Here is a 19,603-nt window from a genome sequence, read left to right on the forward strand (position 1 = left end):
TAGTGAGTGACATCATCAACTCTCTCATTAGGATGTAACAGGCTCATTCATATAACTATTTTGTTAAAAATAAGCGAAACTTTGAAATGTCATAACTTTCTTATTTTACATCCGATTTTGATGAAATTTTGAGCATTGTGCTTATCTGATTTTTCTCTATTGATTCAAATCAACATTTTTCTGAGGTGGACTTGACCTTTAAATACTCTGAAGCCTGTTTATTGAATGTTGTGTAGATAATCAAGATAATAATGGTGATAATAATGACAATGCTGTAATATTTGTCAGTTTCCATGGAGTCTTTATCCTCATCTCTACTTTCCCTTTTTTGTGCTTGCTTCAATTCCTATGTACCTTACATTTTAGTGACCATTGTTAAAGGACAAGTCCACCCTGACAAAAAGTTAATTTGAATAAAAAGAGAAAAATCCCAACAAGCATAACACTGAAAATTTCATCAAAATTGGATGTAAAATAAGAAAGTTATGACATTTTAAAATTTCGCTTAATTTCACAAAACAGTTATATGCACATCCTGGTCGGTATGCAAATGAGGAGACTGATGACGTCATCCATTCACTATTTCTTTTGTATTTTATTATATGAAATATGATATATTCTAATTTTTTCCTCATGGTCAAGAGAAACATTGATTAATTCCCCCTTGATCATGTGGAATTAGCATTGTGTAATATATATTTCACTCAAGTTGGTCCCTATTGTCAAATTTGTAGAAAATTAAATATTGTATAATTCAAACAATAACAAACAAAAGAAATAATAATAATAATAGACAGTTCTTGTATAGCGCATAACACATTATAAATAACGTCTCTATGCGCTTCCAAAGGACTTGGATATTATTACCCTGGCTTTAGCCCCGCAGCCTTTTACAGCGCGGTGGCATTTCAAGGAATAAATTCCTGCCAGGTACCCATTCACCTCACCTGGGTTGAGTGCAGCACAATGTGGATAAATTTCTTGCTGAAGGAAACTACGCCATGGCTGGGATTTGAACCCACGACCCCTGGGATTTGAACCCACGACAAATAGTGAGGGACATCATCGAATGTCTCATTTGCATGTCAATGAGATGTGCATATCACTGTTTTGTGAAAATAAGTGAAACTTTAAAATTTCATAACTTTGTTATTTTACATCCAATTTTGATGAAACATTGCATGTCAATGAGATGTGCATATCACTGTTTTGTGAAAATAAGTGAAACTTTAAAATTTCTTAACTTTCTTATTTTACATCCAATTTTGATGAAACTTTCAGCGTTATGCTAGTTTGATTTTTCTCTGGTTATTTAAATCAACCTTTTTCTGTGGTGGACTTGACCTTTAAAAGTTTTTATTCTTAAGGTTGCCTCTATATATCTTTCCAGTTTCTACCTCTTGCTTTCCTTTTTCTTTTGACGTATCTCTATATACTTCCCTTTTCTCATCCTTTTCCTCTCCTCTCTTCTCCTTCATCCTTAATCCTTCATTCCCCCTATTCTTCATTGGTGACACCTTGTAGTAATTATGTTATGGCTTTTGGCATTCATCTTATCATACATTTCTTTTTCATTTGTATGAATCTGTATTGTCTTTGAATATTTAGCTATGTGTACTTTATATTTTGTCATGTTTCTATTTTTACATGTAAACAGTTACACATTTCAGTATTTGACTGCTTGTGATTGTATTTTGATAGTTTTGGTGACTTAAATCCAATATACATACATGTAAGAGTAATTTGAACAATTGAATCTGTTTCAAAGGTAGCTAGTGAAGTGAATTAAAGACTGGCTGGGAAGGATATATCTCCAGAAACTTGTCAATTTTGTACTCATTGAATACAAATTGAATGAGAGCAAATAGTAGAAAGAAGCCCTTTGTAGTAATCATACGAGAAAGAACTAATTAACAGTTACGGTTGATCCAATCAATCTGAAGAGCCATGGTGTAGCGGTTCTGACTCTCGCCCTGTAATTAGAGGGTCGTGTGTTCAAATCCCACCATGGCCTAGCCTCAATCCACACTTTGCCACTCTCACTCACGTGCTAATTGGGTACCGGTAGGAAGCAACTGTCATTGTGGTTGGTTTAGCAAGTTTGCACCTAACAGGCTGCTTGGAATGCTAAGAATCCAGTGACCGGATAATAATAATTGTGAAGCACTTTGAACAGTCATAGATTGATAAAGCGCAATATAAATGCCAATTATTATTATTATTATATGGAAATTCATAAGTGTCATAATTTTCTCTACAGAAAATTTGCACAATATCCTTTGTAAACAAGGAGAGTCACAGTGAAAATGGGTGGGTGTGTTTGAGTGTGGGGGTGGGAGGGGTGTACTCACCAGAGCTCTGAAGGGCAACCATCCCAGGAGCAGTAGCTGATACCTGCGTTACCATGGTACCATAACCAAACTTCTCCATCTTGCTCACCTGGTAAAATACCAAACACAAAGTATGTGACCGGTTACATCAAAACCAACAATAATTTGCCCAAAATGAACTCTATGGCCCGTATTCTGAACTAGGGTTTAAATTAAACTCTGGTTTAAAGTTGCGGTTTAACTATGGAGAGCCAATTGGAGCACAAATCCCTAACAGTACACATTCAATTTATTAACTCGTATGACAGCCAAATTGTTCATAATTGTCTGGGAATGATAACTGAAGCATTTTTCTTCCTTTTGAAAGCAAAAAGGACATGAAATTGTAACATAAGAAATATACAATATGAACAGAATTTTTTAACTTTTGGCTCCCATAATTTTAGCACAGAGTTAGACCGTGGTATAAGTTAAACCTGACTTCAGTATACGGGCCTAAGATTTTATTGAGCTTGAAGAATGAGTTTTTAAAGCTTTAAAATGATAGGCTACATTACTTGTCAAGATTGATCAACAAAACTCACACATGAACTTAGTTGAATGTAAAAGAAAATCAGTGAGAGCTTCAGAGAATAAGGAGAAAACAAGGTTCTGAGTTTTTGGTATTAGATATGCAAACACTAAGCATTCTTGGTGAAACTTCCAAATAGTCTGAAAAATATGATGTCAAAGAAACTCTTGTATGTCTTTTATTCAACTTTACAATTTCAAATTTTGACAGAATGAAGAAGAGATACTCTATTAGATAAGCAACTTTTTTAATATTAACTCTTTAAAGACCAAATCATCATTTTGGCTATTGACAGAATGACTTCCCTGGCGATTGATTGTTGGTTTTGGGTGACTGGTTACATAGAAGATCATATGGAGCTGCTCCATAAATGTGAATTTACTTCACCATTGAGTTCAAAACTTTAAGTTTATTTATTGAATTTCCAGGTAAGACAAAACAACATAATAAATAACACACCAAAGTTCAATTATGTAGACATCTGTTGCAGAGGGGTAAGGGGGTGAGGGCAATTGCACCCAGATACCTCACGAAGCAGATGTATTGTTTAGGCCTAAACTTCACAAGTTGTCTTGAGTTTGAATAGGTGCGGCTATAAACAGGCCAGCATAAAATTGCTATAAATCAATAGGCCTATTAATAAATCATTAATTGAGCATTGACACAAGTTTGCCAACATGTATGACTTGATCTGTCCATTGTTATCATACTGTGTATTTTCTATACCTGTTTGTTAATCATCGGCTAGTATCAAAATTCTATCTATTGGACAATGGCATGAATCAAATAGTTTGCGGGAGTAAGAAGATGTCAGGTCTGATATTCAATTCAAAGTAATGATTGACTCAGTAAATTATTTAGCATTTTACTTGGCCGGGCAAATTATTATACCTGCATTTAGATCACATCGAAGTATCTTAATTTATCAACCCAAATTTGGGCAAAATACTTACAAAAATTGTACCATCATGAATTGTAGACTTAATAATGCATAATGTGTGCATTATCTGTGTTCAGCATGTATGACTGTGTGTTATGTTCATATGTAAATTGTTTGCAAACCAGACTTAAACCAGGTATGGGGCTGACTTAGATTTAAGCAAAATACTTAGCCAAAATGGGCAATTGAATAGAAAATATTGGTAAGTATTTTACTCTAGCCGAATACTAAGTATATTGTGGCTTTGGTCTTGAATTGAATACCAACCCTGAACACTATTTGAAGAGCTTACCTGAAGTTTCTTAGTGTATCTACCATACATGTAAGCCACACATTCATTGATTACACCTGTCTGCTGGAGTAGGAGCATGCCCTATTCATATAAAAAAAATCAAATAAAATATAATATGCAACATCTGAACAGCGCTTACAGGCAGAGTATCGTCTCTTTTCAGGGGAAATTTGACAAAATTTGGATACAAATCACCAAGAGTAGAACAATATTTATGACCAGGGGGGCATTTCATGAAAGGACTTGTTGGACGTTTTATCTGACAAGTCCCATTTGATCCGACAGTTACCATAGGAACAGTGCCTCTCAGCCAATCAAACTCATGGAAAGATGTCAAATCTGACAACTTGTTGGATGAAAATATTGATGAAACGCTCCCCATGCAGGAGTCATTTTGTAATGCCACTACAAATTGGCTGACGGTAGTTAAGTAATGAGCTCACTTTCCCTGGCCCAACAGTTGCCTGTTGCTAAGCAGGCCTTACCAAATAATTTATCCTGGCACATGGAATTTGCTCTCCCTCAAAAGATGACTCTGTTACAGATATTTCCAATGCTTCATTTCATAAAGTCTGGGGTCATTTCATAAAGTGGAGGAGCCGTGGTGTAATGACTCTCGCCTTGTAAACAGAAGGTTGTGTGTTTGAATGCCACCACGGTCTGGCATCCTTTGGCAAGGCGTTCATCCACACTTTGCCACTCGACCCAGGTGCTACATGGGTACCCGGTAGGATGTGAAAGTCAATGAAGCTTGTCCCAGTACTGTGTGTGCGTCACAGGCGACTGACTGGAATACTCCCCAGGGAGTGGAGGATGTGCACACATTGTGTGCGGTAATGGCCGATTGAATCCAATAACCGGGGTAATAATATATCTGTAAAGCGCTTAGACACGTCGTTCCGATGTATTAAGCGGTATATACAAGCAGTTTACTGTTATTATTATTACAATATATCCATTCCCCGGGAGAGCCGATGCCAGTATGAATTTATATACAATGTTGATAAGCGCTGCATACCATAAACCCAGCATTAGCACTGCTACCATAGTCAGACACTCTAGCATTCAAGGAATACCTTCTTACCGGGTATTCATTTACCATATACACCTGGGTGTTGAATGACTAATGTACATAAATGCCTTGAAATCATCATGGCACATGGGGTGAATGAAGTCTTTGAAATTCAGGTAAATGTCTAAATCCAACCTCACTAGACCACAGAACCTGTTCCAATGTAATTCTACAGAGGTAATTACTTAACTCTTCATGCGTTCACCTGTAAACCCCCTGTGTGTTGCATTATTTTATTAGTGATCCCCTCTACGCATTATAATACACTCTGTTATTTAGAGTGCCATAACTTTTTATCTTATCATTTTGAAAGAAAATGTTGTGTAGCAAACTTGTAGAGTGTTTCCTGGGCTTTCTTGTTGTATATAAATTTATTGGATAAATTATGGAAAAATGTATAGTAAATCACATTTTCTAAATGCTTTCTCCTAATACTTCCAACAAAATTAAGCCCCCCCCCTTTTACTTTGGTCTTGTGTTAGTGGCATGATTTTTATTTTTCCACTTGGACTGTTCATTATATAAGATTTGTATTGATACCAAATCATGATAATCTGATAAAAATAGCCCATATATAGTGGAAAATAAAAGAGAGTAAATTTTTGCCTGGTCAAGGTCACTCCATTGAAAGGGTCTCATTCACATTCGTGCCATGAGTCACAGACTCCTAACAATAAACCTGGCCATGGTATTGTTTGTGAGGAGGGTTTTATTAATTTTCTCCTCTCCTTTTTCAATGAACTTCCTGGCTGTGATCAGGATGTATTGATTTTTTGGGAAAACTCAAAGATTCTGTAATTTGTAAACTGCGATAATCCGTCGAACGCTAAACTAATGTCGCACGCGCGATCAATCGATCGGTACACGTACGGTATACACAAACGCCAGGCTATACATTGTAGCTAGGCACGATCCGGGGCATCCAATTGTTCGAAAAACAATGGGACAGGGGACGTCTATGGGAAATGTGTGGTTGTGCAAAAATGCGAACGAAACACGCCTACGGATGTGCAATAATGCGAACGTAACGCATGAAGAGTTCAGGGGCTTTTTCGGCAATCTAAAAACCATAGCAGAAAGAGTTGATAACCAAACATATTTCCATAAACTAAATGCAACTTGATCTTTACCTCATCAGGTCAGCACATTTCAGAATTTGACTTTTTACAGTTTTGCTAAACTTCAAATATTTTTGTATCGGGCCCTTGTCTGAAAAAAATCTTGATTTAGAAGATTATGGTATATAATTGATAAGAAACTTGTTTATTCCACTGACATTGGACCAAACTATAATGGAATTTCAACAATAAAACAAGAAAAATATTTTGCTTGGTCATGGTCTGATTCAATGGTGGCTTGGCATAATAAGAACTTTGGTCTTACCCTAACAAAAATGTTTGTTTACAGTAATAGGTTGGGGGAATGGGTCAGTCACATTTTTTTCCTTTTCCTTCCTCATGCCTAAACTATTCGTTTGCAGTATTTATGTTCAATGATATATCGAAAAAAATTTACCCTGCCATTCACCAGTAAAAAGAAAAGATGGAGGCCAAACAATGAAAATTAAGGTGAATCAAAACATTTTTTTAAATAAAAAAGATATAAGTCATCAGGCCTGTTACAGTAAACATTTTTTTTTGCTTTACCTTTGGAGTCCCAGCAAAGTTGAGAAGGTTGTCAAGGAGATTTTGTTCCCACATGAAGGCATCTCTGGCAGCCATATTCTCAGGGGTGACATCGGATTGCTCCATAACAGGTGTGTCACCCATTTCAACCTCTCGGCTTACCTAGCAAAGTAAAGACCAGACAGCAAATAATTTTAGCTTGATTAGCATATTTGGTCATATAAAAGAAAGGCTCTCAACTAGGTTCCCTACAGTGCTTTGTAAGAATCTGCAACACAAAGGACTTGTGTTGCAGTCTTTAGCAAATGTGGAGCAAATTTTGATGTGACACCAGGAAATTTATTCCCTACAGGAGACAATCTAATTATTCTGTATAGAGCTCAGTGAGTATGGAGGAATACATCGATTGTCACAATGCGACTGTAAGTCTATTTAGTGTTAACCCCTAGTAACCATTCAGCTTGTATATAATAAAAGGAATTTGGGTGGTTGACTCTTGTCATAGCCCCAGAGTCAATCAACTGTATCTTTAAGTAAGTGATCAAACCCGCTGGGGTGTAAGGATTAGAATTTTACTTTGACTTCTTGACAATCTTAGGTCATGAGCATTGGGTCATTTAACTTGATATATTTTGTTAAGTTCAATGGGTCTCTAAAATTCTATAGATGTTTGTTTTTATGTATGAGAGGAAAAGATTGTTGAGAATGTTTGAGATGGGAGTTTTGAATAGGTGAAATTAAAGCTTGGATAGTTAAGTAGTTTTAATTGGATATGTTCAGCGTGGAAGAGTAAAGCAGAGGAATATTGAGAATGTTAATGACTTTGTCTTTGTGAGAGTCATGATGGAGTGGTGTTTGAGTAAAAGCAAATCAGAAATCGTTTGATTCTCGGGAGAGGAAGACCCTTCCACATTTGGTCTTAACTCGGAGTGTGAGGGTGTGGTTCTCGTAGGCCATTACTTTGGGTGTATGTTGCAGGCTGTGTAGTGCAGGCACAGCGGAGTCTTAATCCCCATCGTTGGCAGGCTGGATCCAGGCAGCACAGGCCAGGTAAAGCCACCACATCTGCCCTCATCTCACCAGGCACGACTGTTCCAAAGAACTGTAAGTTCACTATTTTTATTGGTATAATTAATTATTGTAATTAAAAGCAAAACTTAGTGTTTTCAAAGAAAACAGAAATTCAGTAATTATTTTGCTTATGATTAATGTTGGAGTATTGAACACTAAAGTGCAAAGAATATTAAATGCTTTGTTGTATTGTATAGTAAATCATATTTCATAAATGAAAACTTTGTGAAACCAACTAAACATGAAGTGATGATATAAAGATGAAGTAATTAAATGTTACTAAATGAGATATTTTATTATGGAAGAATTGTTGGTTTATACGCTCAATGGCAATGACGATTCCCATATATTCTAAACTGATAGTTATGTGATATATGGCTTGTGAACTGAACAAGAGTAATAGCCAGGATCAGTGTATTGATGTTGTATATGATATAGTTGATGTAAATATTCATTGAACTGAGAAGTTATACTTCTATGAGAAGAGAGATTTCCTTTTGCTATTTAGGGATAAAAGATACCGTAGTTTGTTTTTACATTATTTTCCGTAAGTAGCTCAGTGAATTCTAGCTAGTATATCTTAACTGACTTGTGAACATTTATAGTGTTATTACTGGACCTTGTCTATTAGGAGATGGTTATTTATTTACTCTCTTTAGGGACGAGCTGGGCTCGTACTTCATCCTCGAACTCAGAGTTCGTGACTAGTGATTCATCGTAGCAATCTTCGTACTGTGGCTCTCAGCCCTCATCATTTCGTCCGCGAATCTGGACTGGCTTTTCGTCGAGAGTTCGCTCGCTTTACTTCGCGCCGTCGAAGCCACCGCAGTTCGCTCTTAGACGACTATATTCATCGGACCAACGATAGTCATTGACGATGTCGAAGGGGTCCTTATTCTGAACTATTTAAATTATAACCAGATTAGATATACTACGGTCCAGTGTAGGTATTCATCCAAGTATAAACCCTCTTTTGATGAAACTTAATTGGTGGAATTAATAACCAAAAATATTGTCACGTTTGGATGCCAAATTATTAGGCCTTGATTAAATATAAATAAATCACTCTCATTAGATACATATTGCAACATATTCAGTATAGGTTAATTCATGCTGATGTTAACTGCTAAATACAGTTTGATGTTATGTTGATATGCATGTGATTCATGATTTAATTCTGATTATTCAATTTCTTTAACTATATGTACATTTATAGAGCTGGTTGCTCTGAATTAAATTTATGTTACATATAGATATTGAATGATTGTGTGATTATTGCAAGTGGTAACTACTTTCATTTCAAGCAGAACCAAATCTATTACCAGACTGGGAATTTCAGTCCCAAGATCTGACATCGATCAATAATGAAACTTGTTCAGTTACCCCTTTTATACATGTATATTCACCCACATATTCTTTGTTTTGTTCTATACTCATGTCATCCTATGCAATAGATAATATTTCTGTTATTGTTTAGTTTTTAGTATATACATATTTTTATGTTAAAGTCATTTATGTCGCACAAAACAAACCCTAATCTTTCAAGCCCTGCTTTTCCAATGGTCTTTCATTCAATACTTCAATAAAATTCTTTTACTGTCATGAAGCTTAGGATCATAATGATCAATGTCTGAATGCAATAACATTTGAAACACACATGTATGAACAGAAAAGAAGGACAATTAAATATCTTATCCAAGGCTGGGGGTGGAGTACCAAACCATTGGAGGTACTAAAAAGCCACTGACTATCTCTTACACCTCCTTTGATAACAACTTTACAAGTGAGGTCTAACTGTGGAGCTCTACATGAAACAAATTGTCACTGACAACTGTTATAAGCTACCAAAATCCATACATCTGATTGGCTCAGAACAAATTTATCCAAGAAAATCAGTGGCCCATGAAACACTCCCCTGTTGTCTTTGATACACGTACCTCTCTCCAAGCATTTGCCACCGAATGGTGAAGGCCGTATGGATGGAGTATCAGCAAACCTTCAGAGGTACTGTAGAGCTGACGGCACACGTACAAGAAGACCCCTATGACTGGCCTAGAAGGCTGGGTCTGGAACTCTGTGGCTATGGGCTGGTCCATGGCCCTGTTGCAGAACTCAGAGATGATATGCACAGCAGCAGTCCTGCATGGTGGAAAAGGCGGGGGGGGGGGGGGGAGACATAGAACAATTGTGACAGATGAAAGCATACATTTCAAAAAGCTTGTATGTGCTAGGTTCTCACATGATTGTCACTTATAAAGTCATTAGCATGGATGTCAAGGGTCGACAACCCGAAGGATTTAAAGCAGTATTGAACCAGTAGCCTTGTTAACAACACCATCTCAAATCCTCAACTACTCAAATCTGGCTACGTTCGGAATCCACAATGCAAGTATTCTGCTTCTAAGCAGTGAAGTCTCATAAAAACATGCCCACTTGAATGATAACATGCTAATATACTACCCTACACATTCCTACAACAATAATTACATTACCAAGTTGCAAAACAAGAAACAAGAAACCCCAACATGGCCAAAGTTCATTGACCTTACATGACCTTTGACCTTGATCATGTGACCTGAAACTCAAACAGGATGTTCAGTGATACTTGATTACTCTTATGTACAAGTTTCATGAATCAGATCCATAAACTTTCAAAGTTATGATGGTAATTCAACAGATACACCCAATTCGGCCAAAGTTCATTGACCTTTGACCTTGGCCATGTGACCTGAAACGCGCACAGGATATTCAGTGATACTTGATTACTCTAATGTCCAAGTTTAATGAACTAGACCAATAAACTTTCAAAGTTATGATGGTAATTCAACAGATACCCCCGATTCGGCCAAAGTTCATTGACCCTAAATGATCTTTGACCTTAATCATGAGACCTCAAACTTGCACAAAATTTTCAGTGATGCTTGATTACTATTATGTCCAAGTTTCATGAATCAGATCCATAAACTTTCAAAGTTATGAGGGGAAATCAACAGATATCCCCAATTTGGCCAAAGTTCATTGACCCTAAATGACCTTTGACCTTGGTCATGTGACATGAACCTCATGTAGGATGTTCAGTGATACTTGATTAACCTTATGTCCAAGTTTCATGAACTAGGTCCATACATTTTCTAAGTTATGATGACATTTCAAAAACTTAACCTCACGTTAAGATTTCGAAGTTGATTCCTCCAACATGGTCTAAGTTTATTGACCCTAAATGACCTTTGACCTTGGTCATGTGACATGAAACTCTAATAGGATGTTCAGTAATACTTGATTAACCTTATGGCCAAGTTTTATTAACCAGGTCCATATACTTTCTAAGTTATGACGTCATTTCAAAACTTTAACCTCAGGTTAAGATTTGATGTTGACGCCGCCGCCGCCGTCGGAAAAGCGGCGCCTATAGTCTCACTTTGCTTCGCAGGTGAGACAAAAAGTGTCAGTCAGTTCAACCTCCCTTTAACAAAAGACAGCGATTCTCAGAAAATAATGCTTCATAGTTTTCTACCAAGCAAAAATCTATTGAGATGGAAGTTTTTCTGCTTAACATGCAAGAAGAAGCTGAACTGTTGTTCAGGCTACATGGTTTCCAGTGTTGCTGATTACTTGGTAGTGATTTTCTTAAATCCCTAAATCACTAAAAAGTGTGTTAGGTCCTTCTGTTATCCGTGTCTTGGTACAATGGAAAAGGTACTCACGGAGTATGTTGGAATGTTGAGCCATTTTCTCCATAGAGTAGAAGTTTAGTGCCAGTCTCCCAGCTGGCCATGGCCGATAGTACCTCGGCTACACACAGCATTGTCAGATCACTGGATGGCTACATGTATGTAAAGCATAAAAACAATCAATCAGACAAGTAATATTCATAAATCTTTGCTCTGGTAAATTCCCCATTATTGTAACTATCATGGCTAGGCAGGGTAATAGTATACAGGTCCCATTGGAGGTGCCAAGGGATGTCAATTGGTACAAGATAATGCTATACAACCAAATATTTTTATTAAGGACAATGACCTTTGACCTTACCTAATCCTTCTGCAGCCATTGGCAAACTTGAGGATATGACCTCTTACCCTACCTAATGCTTGTGCAGCCAGTCACTGACAGGCTTGAGGATATGACCTCTAACCCTACCTGATCCTAGTGCAGCCAGTCATTGACAGGCTTGAGGATATGACCTCTAACCCTACCTGATCCTAGTGCAGCCAGTCATTGACAGGCTTGAGGATATGAACTCTAACCCTACCTGATAGTAGTGCAGCCAGTCATTGACAGGCCTGAGGATATGACCTATGACCTTACCTGATCTTTGTGGAGCAAGTCATTGACAGGCCTGAGGATATGACCTTTCACCTTACCTGATCCTTGTGGAGCCAGTCATTGACAGGTTGGAGAATGTCTGAGACCACCTCATCTTTGCAGAGGCATTCCACACATGCTGCCCTATCTGTGCTAATGATCTTCAACATCTCGGTAACAAGCATCGCTGGGCTAGGAGCACCTGCAAACACATCATGGGCAGAACATTCAAGTAATCTTGACTTGTGATGCGTTTATTCATTCTTTATGTATTTGAATACTTGAGTTTGTTACTTACATTTGAGGGATTGACCATAAACATCATTAATGAAGGAAGATATTTGGTGTACAGATACGCTTGTTGGAGATATCTTACTCTGTTTATTGTAACAGGCATGCTAAGATACCCTTAAAAATTTTTAACATTACAGTACTTGACTGGATTATCATAACAAAGTACAAGCCCCATTCATTAAAAAAAAATCATCTGTGGGTTGTTTTTGGATTTATTTTATTTATTTTTTATGGATTCTAATCCTTGCTAATTTGGGGAGATCCTCCCCAGAATAGAAATTATGCTTAACTTACCAGTATCAGTAGGCATGTTGACCTGGAATGACCTCTTGGTTATCAATGGCAATAGACTCCTCACAAGCCCTGTTAGAGTCACTGATTTTATTTTTTTAGAAGGGAAGGAGGTGAAAAAAGTAATAACATTTTAAGACACAATTTTTTATGGATATTTCACACTTAAATTCACGAATGAACAGAAATCAAAGTCAAAGCCCCTTGCAGAAAACAACACAGATAAACGTATGTATAATATGTACGCTTGGGAAAATAATGTAACCTGGCAGGAACACCATAATTAATTTGCTCAATACTCAGTAACTACAAATTTTCTACCAGAATCACTTGTCCCTTAAGATATTATTTTACAGTAAGAGCAGATTCAGTACAAAAGCATTTGGGCAGGGACCATGGCAACATTGGCACCATTCTGGGAAACATTCCATGAAAGGACTTGTCGGACGATGTATTAGACAGTTACCACTACAGTGCATCTCGGGAAATCAAAATCAAGGAATGATGTCATGACTGAGTTGTCTGACAAAAATTACTGATAAAATGCTACCCTGGTATTGAAAAGAAACCTTTGCCTTTGATAACAATAGACTTACCTTCTTTGCCACATGCCTTGATGGGGAAGAGTTTCCTGCCATTAGCATAGACTAGAAGTCTACCAAGGATAGACAGAGATTGAATGAAGACCAGGAACTCAAGCTCCTTCTCAGTGTATGAAGTTCTACGAGAAGAATCTGCACAGTTAGAGAAAAAATAAAAATCATGTGATTAGGTAACATTCTGAATGAGATGCTTGACCAGAGCTGAAAAACTTGTGCACCCTCCCCCTTCAAAAAAGGAATTTGGCAACGTGAACCATAAAACCATATCCTCCCTCTGGGAACGATAAACTGTATTCAGTGATCACCATATTTGTACTTTTAAAAATTACTTTAAAATTACTCTGTTCTTGATACCCCAACCTACCTACATTCATCCAATTGCCAATACATGTACTTTTGTAAAAGTTATGAAAGAGAGATATATAAAAAAAAAAATTCTAAATAAATACATTTTTAAAAAGAAAAACATGTTACAACAAAAAAAAGGTAATGCTGTTATTTGATTTTAAAATTTATGTTAGGCAGCTCCACATGACGCTGCATGATGTAAAAGATAAAGCCATTAAACTATAGATTAGTGAATGATATTTTTCAATCATTTGGAGAAAGAAATTCTTCCATAATTTAATCTGGCCATCAGCATTTACAATAATTATTTAAAATAAAATCTAATCATTAAAATATGGGGCCCTTTTAAGAGTAACATAAAGAGTGACAACTATGGTAACTTGGAAATTATTACCATGGTAACATGTCTCAGCATGCAATGACAGTCAAGGTTTCCTTGGACAATAGCAAATTTACAATAATTGTTAGTCTTCATGAAACAGACCCCTTTAATTCAATTGTAATGTTTAACTTCCTCACCGAGTGTGCTCATGTTGAAGCGATCAGAGAGATCATTCACGGAGTCCAGCCAAGCAGCCCGGGAATCTACAAAGTCTAAACATTGGGTTACCGCATTCACAAGCTGAGGACAATAAAATGCAAGATAAAAATTAAAAAGTAATCAAAGTCAGCATTTGATTTAATACATAATAATTCACGAACACATTACTCACTTTTTTAAAAAATTCATCAATTTTATGACATATGATTTGACATATCTAGATTGTTATTGATATGATAATAATGATGCTATCTCTAAAAATGTGTAATTGTGATCAAACTTCATGTTGCTGACTGATGCATATTGAATTATTGGAGCAAAATGGAAAGATTTGACATTTACTAAAAGCCTGTCTGAAGCTTTGGTAAAGGTTCAACAACTTTCATATGACCTAGAATGACCTAGATATTAGAGATAAATCATTTCAAGATCCTACAAAAGGGGTTGCAGTCACAGATCCAAATGCATTGGATGCAATAAACCTTCAGGCCTAAATTCATATATTTCTTGCACAATATTCAATACTATTTTGTCTAAATCAGCTGGATCCCGCCACGGGTTGGATATTCATACTTTTTGGAATTGTCCATAAAAAATAATCCATAAATAATAGTAATATGTACAAGATTGGTATTTGCAAAATAGATTTAATTGAATCGAAGCCAATTGAATTAACACAAATATCCTAACTTTTATCTCCTTTCCAAGTTAAAAGGGATTGTTCAACTTAAAAAACAATCATTCCCTCGGACAGGAATCACCTGAGATTTTGAAGAAAATTGGTTGCTTAATTGCATCGGTAATTCAATTCAATTTGAATTTATTTCATTCTCGATCAAAACAATTATAAAGCAAGGTATGAGACACAATGACTATAGTCATAAGCATCCATATGGATGCTATGGAAGGAAAAATAATAACTTTTCATAAAGTGCAAAGCATATAATGTTTATGAAATGAAATTTTCAGGGTTTCCTCTTTAAAAAACATGATTGCATTCACTGATTGTATGTCGGACACCAAAGCACATATTTTTGCCAACCTCCACAAAATTACTCAAACCATTATATAGAAACATATTGTATGCTTGAACTTAACACTTAGTTTTCTTATGATTAGTTGTTTGTGTTTCTCCAACAGTACCACAAGGGTAACTCAGCACCTGCTGTGTGGTGGCTGCCTGTCAAAAGAAAATCATAGGCAGACCGGGTGAGATTTGAACCCACGACCTCTAGATTACTAGACCAGTGTCATAACCACTAGACCACCGGAGTGCCCTTATAGCCCAGTCATTTTAGCCCAAATTTTGACCAAACTTGGAACAAATTGCAACAGATTTTTTTTTAATCACAATGCATTTCTGTGAGGTCCCTAGTACAACATACTCAAAGTCCCAAACTTTCCGAATAGGGGAAAGGCATCTATTTTGCATAAATCCAAGATGGCTGCCAAAATTAATTTATATGCCTTATCCTTAATTTTTTTTGTACAGATAATGGACAAATCTTGAAATGAATACGCAATTCACTATGATTAAAATATCATAAATCGATTGCAATCGTTTCCGGGACTGTCCGGTTCATATTTTTCGAAAAATGTGAGAAGTACGCCAAAATTTAAGTTTTTTCGGTCAAAAATTTGCATGTGTGTTGAAATCTTTCTGTTTTATCATTAGCATTAACAACTAATGTAAAATATCAGCATTCAACAAGAAAGGGATATCAACGAAAAAAATTGATATGCTTCATGACAGTATTAATGTCTTAACTTGCTTAGAATAAGGGCAAATACATCCGAATGTATTATGCGATATTGCGATAAAGTGACACCAAAAACAAACCTCCGTGTCCCAGTCTTTCTTTAATATCGACTGCAAAAATGCAATGCGATCGCTTGGATGCCTTAATTTGAAGATAGTACAATATATTAAATCGGTCTTGCATCGCCTTTGTTGGTGTGACTAACACGCGTAATGACGTACATGTATAGCGATACAAACGTGTTACTTAAATTGATATGTGGGCAAAGGGCTTTTTCTTCATATGAAAGTAACTTTTATGTTAATGAAATCTATTAGAAAAAGTTAGAGGATGCATTTCTCTGCATGCTGCATGCAATTACGTTCAAGAACATCACAGCATAGTCCCGCAATAGCTTGTCAAAGTTACCCCCCTTATCCGTAGCTCAACTATTAAAAATATCGTGCTTTTTTGGTGCCCCCAATGTGACAAAGCGGTGTTTTGCTACAAAGAAAAAAAACTGTTATTGTCTAGAAATCACTTGGAGGCAAAAGAGCAGGCTTTTCTCTATGCGTTGCATATAATAAGTGATGGCATAGCAAATCCTACCCTTTCAGGGGTCTTCCGAAGTCACCAACCCCTTTTTGTATTTTGCTCATTTCTTGGAAAATTCGCACAATTTTTAGCCCCATTGAGGCAATAGGCGTTTCCCCTTTGCAGTAAACCGATTTAATTGTTTTGTAAGCAATAGAAACAATAGATTTGCTTCTATCAGCTAAATTTAAAGAAGTGCTGGCACAGCAAAGTCTATCCCCTTCGGGGTTCGCTAAAGTCAATCACCCCTTTTCCATATTTATGGAAAAATCTATAAATCCGGAGCCCTCATTGAGGCAAAAACATGTTTCTGCTACAGTGTATGCCACTTTTATTGCTTTAAAACCACTTGGAAACAAAAGAGTAGCCTTTCTTCTATGTGCTACGTATAAAGAAGTGCTGGCACATCAAAGCCTACATCCTTTAGGGAGCTGCTGAAATCCCCCACCCCTTTTGCGTATTTTGTCCCTTTCTTGTAAAATTTTGGAGTCCCAATGAGGTAAAAGGCGTTTCCCCCTTTGCAGTAGACCACTTTGGAACCACTTGGAGATAACAAAATTAGATTTTCCTCCATCAGCTACATACAAAGAAGTGCTGGCACAGCAAACCCTACCTCTCAGGGGTTTGCCGAATCACCCATCCCTTTTTGCCTATTTTCCCCTCCTTATTTTATTTATAATTTATGGGGAAAATCTGCCAATTTGGAGCCCCTATTGAGGCAAACGTTGTTTCTGCTCTATAGCAAACCTCTTTCAGTGTTTCGTTACCACTTGAAGATAAAAAAGTAGATTTTCCTCTATCAACTACAATAAAGAAGTGCTGGCTCAGCAAAGCCTACCTCCCTTAGGGGTTCCCGAAGTCTCTCCACCCTTTTTGCTCTTTCTTAAAACAAAATCGCAGATTTTGACCCCCCCTATTCAGACCAAAGGCATTTCTGCTATATGGTTAAGTCGCTTTTATTATTTGAAACTTAAAGATGAGTAGGTTTATAATCTATCAGCGCATCGACCCTTCCCTCTTCAGGGACTCCAAATTGACAGATTTTCCCATGAATTGGCAAAATACGGCGCATCGACCCCTTCCCTCTTCAGGGGCTCCAAATTGACAGATTTTTCCCATTAATTGGCAAAATACGGAAAAAAATGTGACTTCGGTATATAGTTAAAAAGTAGTATAATATGATGTGGCAGGTCTAATAGCTACATCTTGTTTTTCTCTTGAACTCTGGGATCGAGCAAGCAGAAAATGTCATTATTTTGATGCACAATGTCACGTGACTAGCATATGATAGTTTCCGTGGCTAGACCCTTTTCTGTTAAAAATTAATACAGTCCAAACAGAATCGAATTTATGTATTTAATGTTAATAATAACAATGTTCTTGTAGTATAACTCTTTGCTTACTGATATTTATGATATAGCGATATTTTGAGGAAGTCAATGTTTATAGTATATCGAGGCCGGAATTAATATGATTTGTAATCGGGTCTGAGTACATAATATACACTAGCGTCGTCTGCTACGTAAACTTAATGAGCGAATATGACCAAAATTTACCATTATGTTTATCGGATTTTCTGGGACTTTTAGTATGGCCTTCTATGGACTTCAAAGAAATGTTCTGCAATGGAATAAATTCTGTTGCAATTTGTTCCAAGTGAAAAGTTAAAATGACTGGACTATTAGTGATCTGGGTTCAAGCCATCCCATATATATTATATACCAAATCAACGAATTCATCGTTGGATGATAAAGGTAAATGATTAGTTATTCATGTTTCTCCAATACCATGAGGGTAACACAGCACGTGCTGTGTGATGCCTGCCTATGAACATGAACAACCAATCATTTACCTTGTATCATCCAACGATGAATCCTTTGATAAGTTTTCTTACGTTTGTTCTTACCAGAGTATTTCTCTCCTTGAGATGACCAAGAATTACAGTCCTGCTGTAATGTCCATGCTAGAAGGGGGATAAACAAAACACTAATGTACTGGGTTGGGAGATAGGGGAACCATTACCCCTTAAAAAAAAAAAAAAAACATTAATCAAACTATAAAAAAAACAATTCATAAAAATCATTGCTTTCAGGAATATTGATATATGTTTATATTTTTCTCTCCTGATAAAATCCTTGAAACTTTTAAATGCATATTCTGCTTTTAAATATAAATCATATTTTTGTGACAACCCTTTTCATGCAAAGCAATATCAGACCAAATATTCTCCTTTTGATTTCATCAAATGTTACATGAAAAGTTCTTTGTACATTTCCTACTTACAATTTAATCTTTGTATACACACTGTTTGTACAATGTAATAATAATAATTGTACAAACACATGTTTGATGTCCTTTACATTTTTAAGAGAATGGACAGACAAAATGATTAGTCAATTAATCAATATTGAGCATCAATGTGATTTAACCCTAATAAGTCTGGGGTATTTGGATGCCTAAGACGACAGGGGGGTGGGTCTGCTGATTCTTAAAAAATGCTGAAATGCAAAGAGAGATTTTTGTCATAGCTGAAATACTATATACAAATAATTGGACAAAATGAAAACCAAGGATCTGTTCACATACCATCCACTTTTTGAACCAGAGTGCTTTAGGGTCCAGCAATGCTATGTAGTGCATGGGTGTGATGGCCCCAGAAGGTTTACTTGGCTTCATAACAAGGAAATTGAGCGATGTATCGGTCAGATCCTGAAGAAATCTGAAATATAAATGAAAACAGAATGTGGTCATCGGACCTGAAAGTCACGCCAAATGCTCAGTGGATGCTTTATTACCCTTTTGTCCAAAGTTCATAAAACAGGTTCTTATTACATGTGTTTTCAAATTGATCAGAACATTTTAAAAAGTTGTTAAGATCTTAACGTTCATGGTGTAGCCATTGGAAAAGCGTCACCTATAGTCTCTTTGTGCTAAGCTGGCAAAACTAACCCCAATCCTTGGCCCTGTCTTACAAAGAGTTACCATTGA

General features: G+C 36.5%; 1 protein-coding gene and 1 non-coding gene across 2 annotated transcripts in view; both read right to left on the reverse strand.

The window, feature by feature from the left end:
* Window positions 1-2,213: 2,213 nt before the first annotated feature.
* Window positions 2,214-19,603, reverse strand: part of LOC121407084 (protein broad-minded-like) — a 30,215-nt gene continuing 12,825 nt past the window's right edge. The window contains exons 8-18 of the mRNA XM_041598011.1: window positions 19,202-19,334; window positions 18,522-18,578; window positions 14,261-14,363; window positions 13,388-13,525; window positions 12,795-12,875; window positions 12,266-12,408; window positions 11,606-11,724; window positions 9,839-10,040; window positions 6,852-6,992; window positions 4,134-4,214; window positions 2,214-2,439 (exon numbers count right to left, since the gene is read on the reverse strand). Coding sequence (XP_041453945.1) covers window positions 2,296-2,439; window positions 4,134-4,214; window positions 6,852-6,992; window positions 9,839-10,040; window positions 11,606-11,724; window positions 12,266-12,408; window positions 12,795-12,875; window positions 13,388-13,525; window positions 14,261-14,363; window positions 18,522-18,578; window positions 19,202-19,334 — 1,342 coding nt within the window. The 3' untranslated portion in view covers window positions 2,214-2,295. The remainder of the gene's footprint in view (window positions 2,440-4,133; window positions 4,215-6,851; window positions 6,993-9,838; window positions 10,041-11,605; window positions 11,725-12,265; window positions 12,409-12,794; window positions 12,876-13,387; window positions 13,526-14,260; window positions 14,364-18,521; window positions 18,579-19,201; window positions 19,335-19,603) is intronic.
* TRNAT-AGU lies at window positions 15,484-15,560 on the reverse strand. Its single transcript has one exon. It is a non-coding gene; the product is annotated as a tRNA-Thr (tRNA).

This window comes from Lytechinus variegatus, chromosome 2, assembly GCF_018143015.1.
Source record: "Lytechinus variegatus isolate NC3 chromosome 2, Lvar_3.0, whole genome shotgun sequence".
Classification (NCBI taxonomy): domain Eukaryota; kingdom Metazoa; phylum Echinodermata; class Echinoidea; order Temnopleuroida; family Toxopneustidae; genus Lytechinus; species Lytechinus variegatus.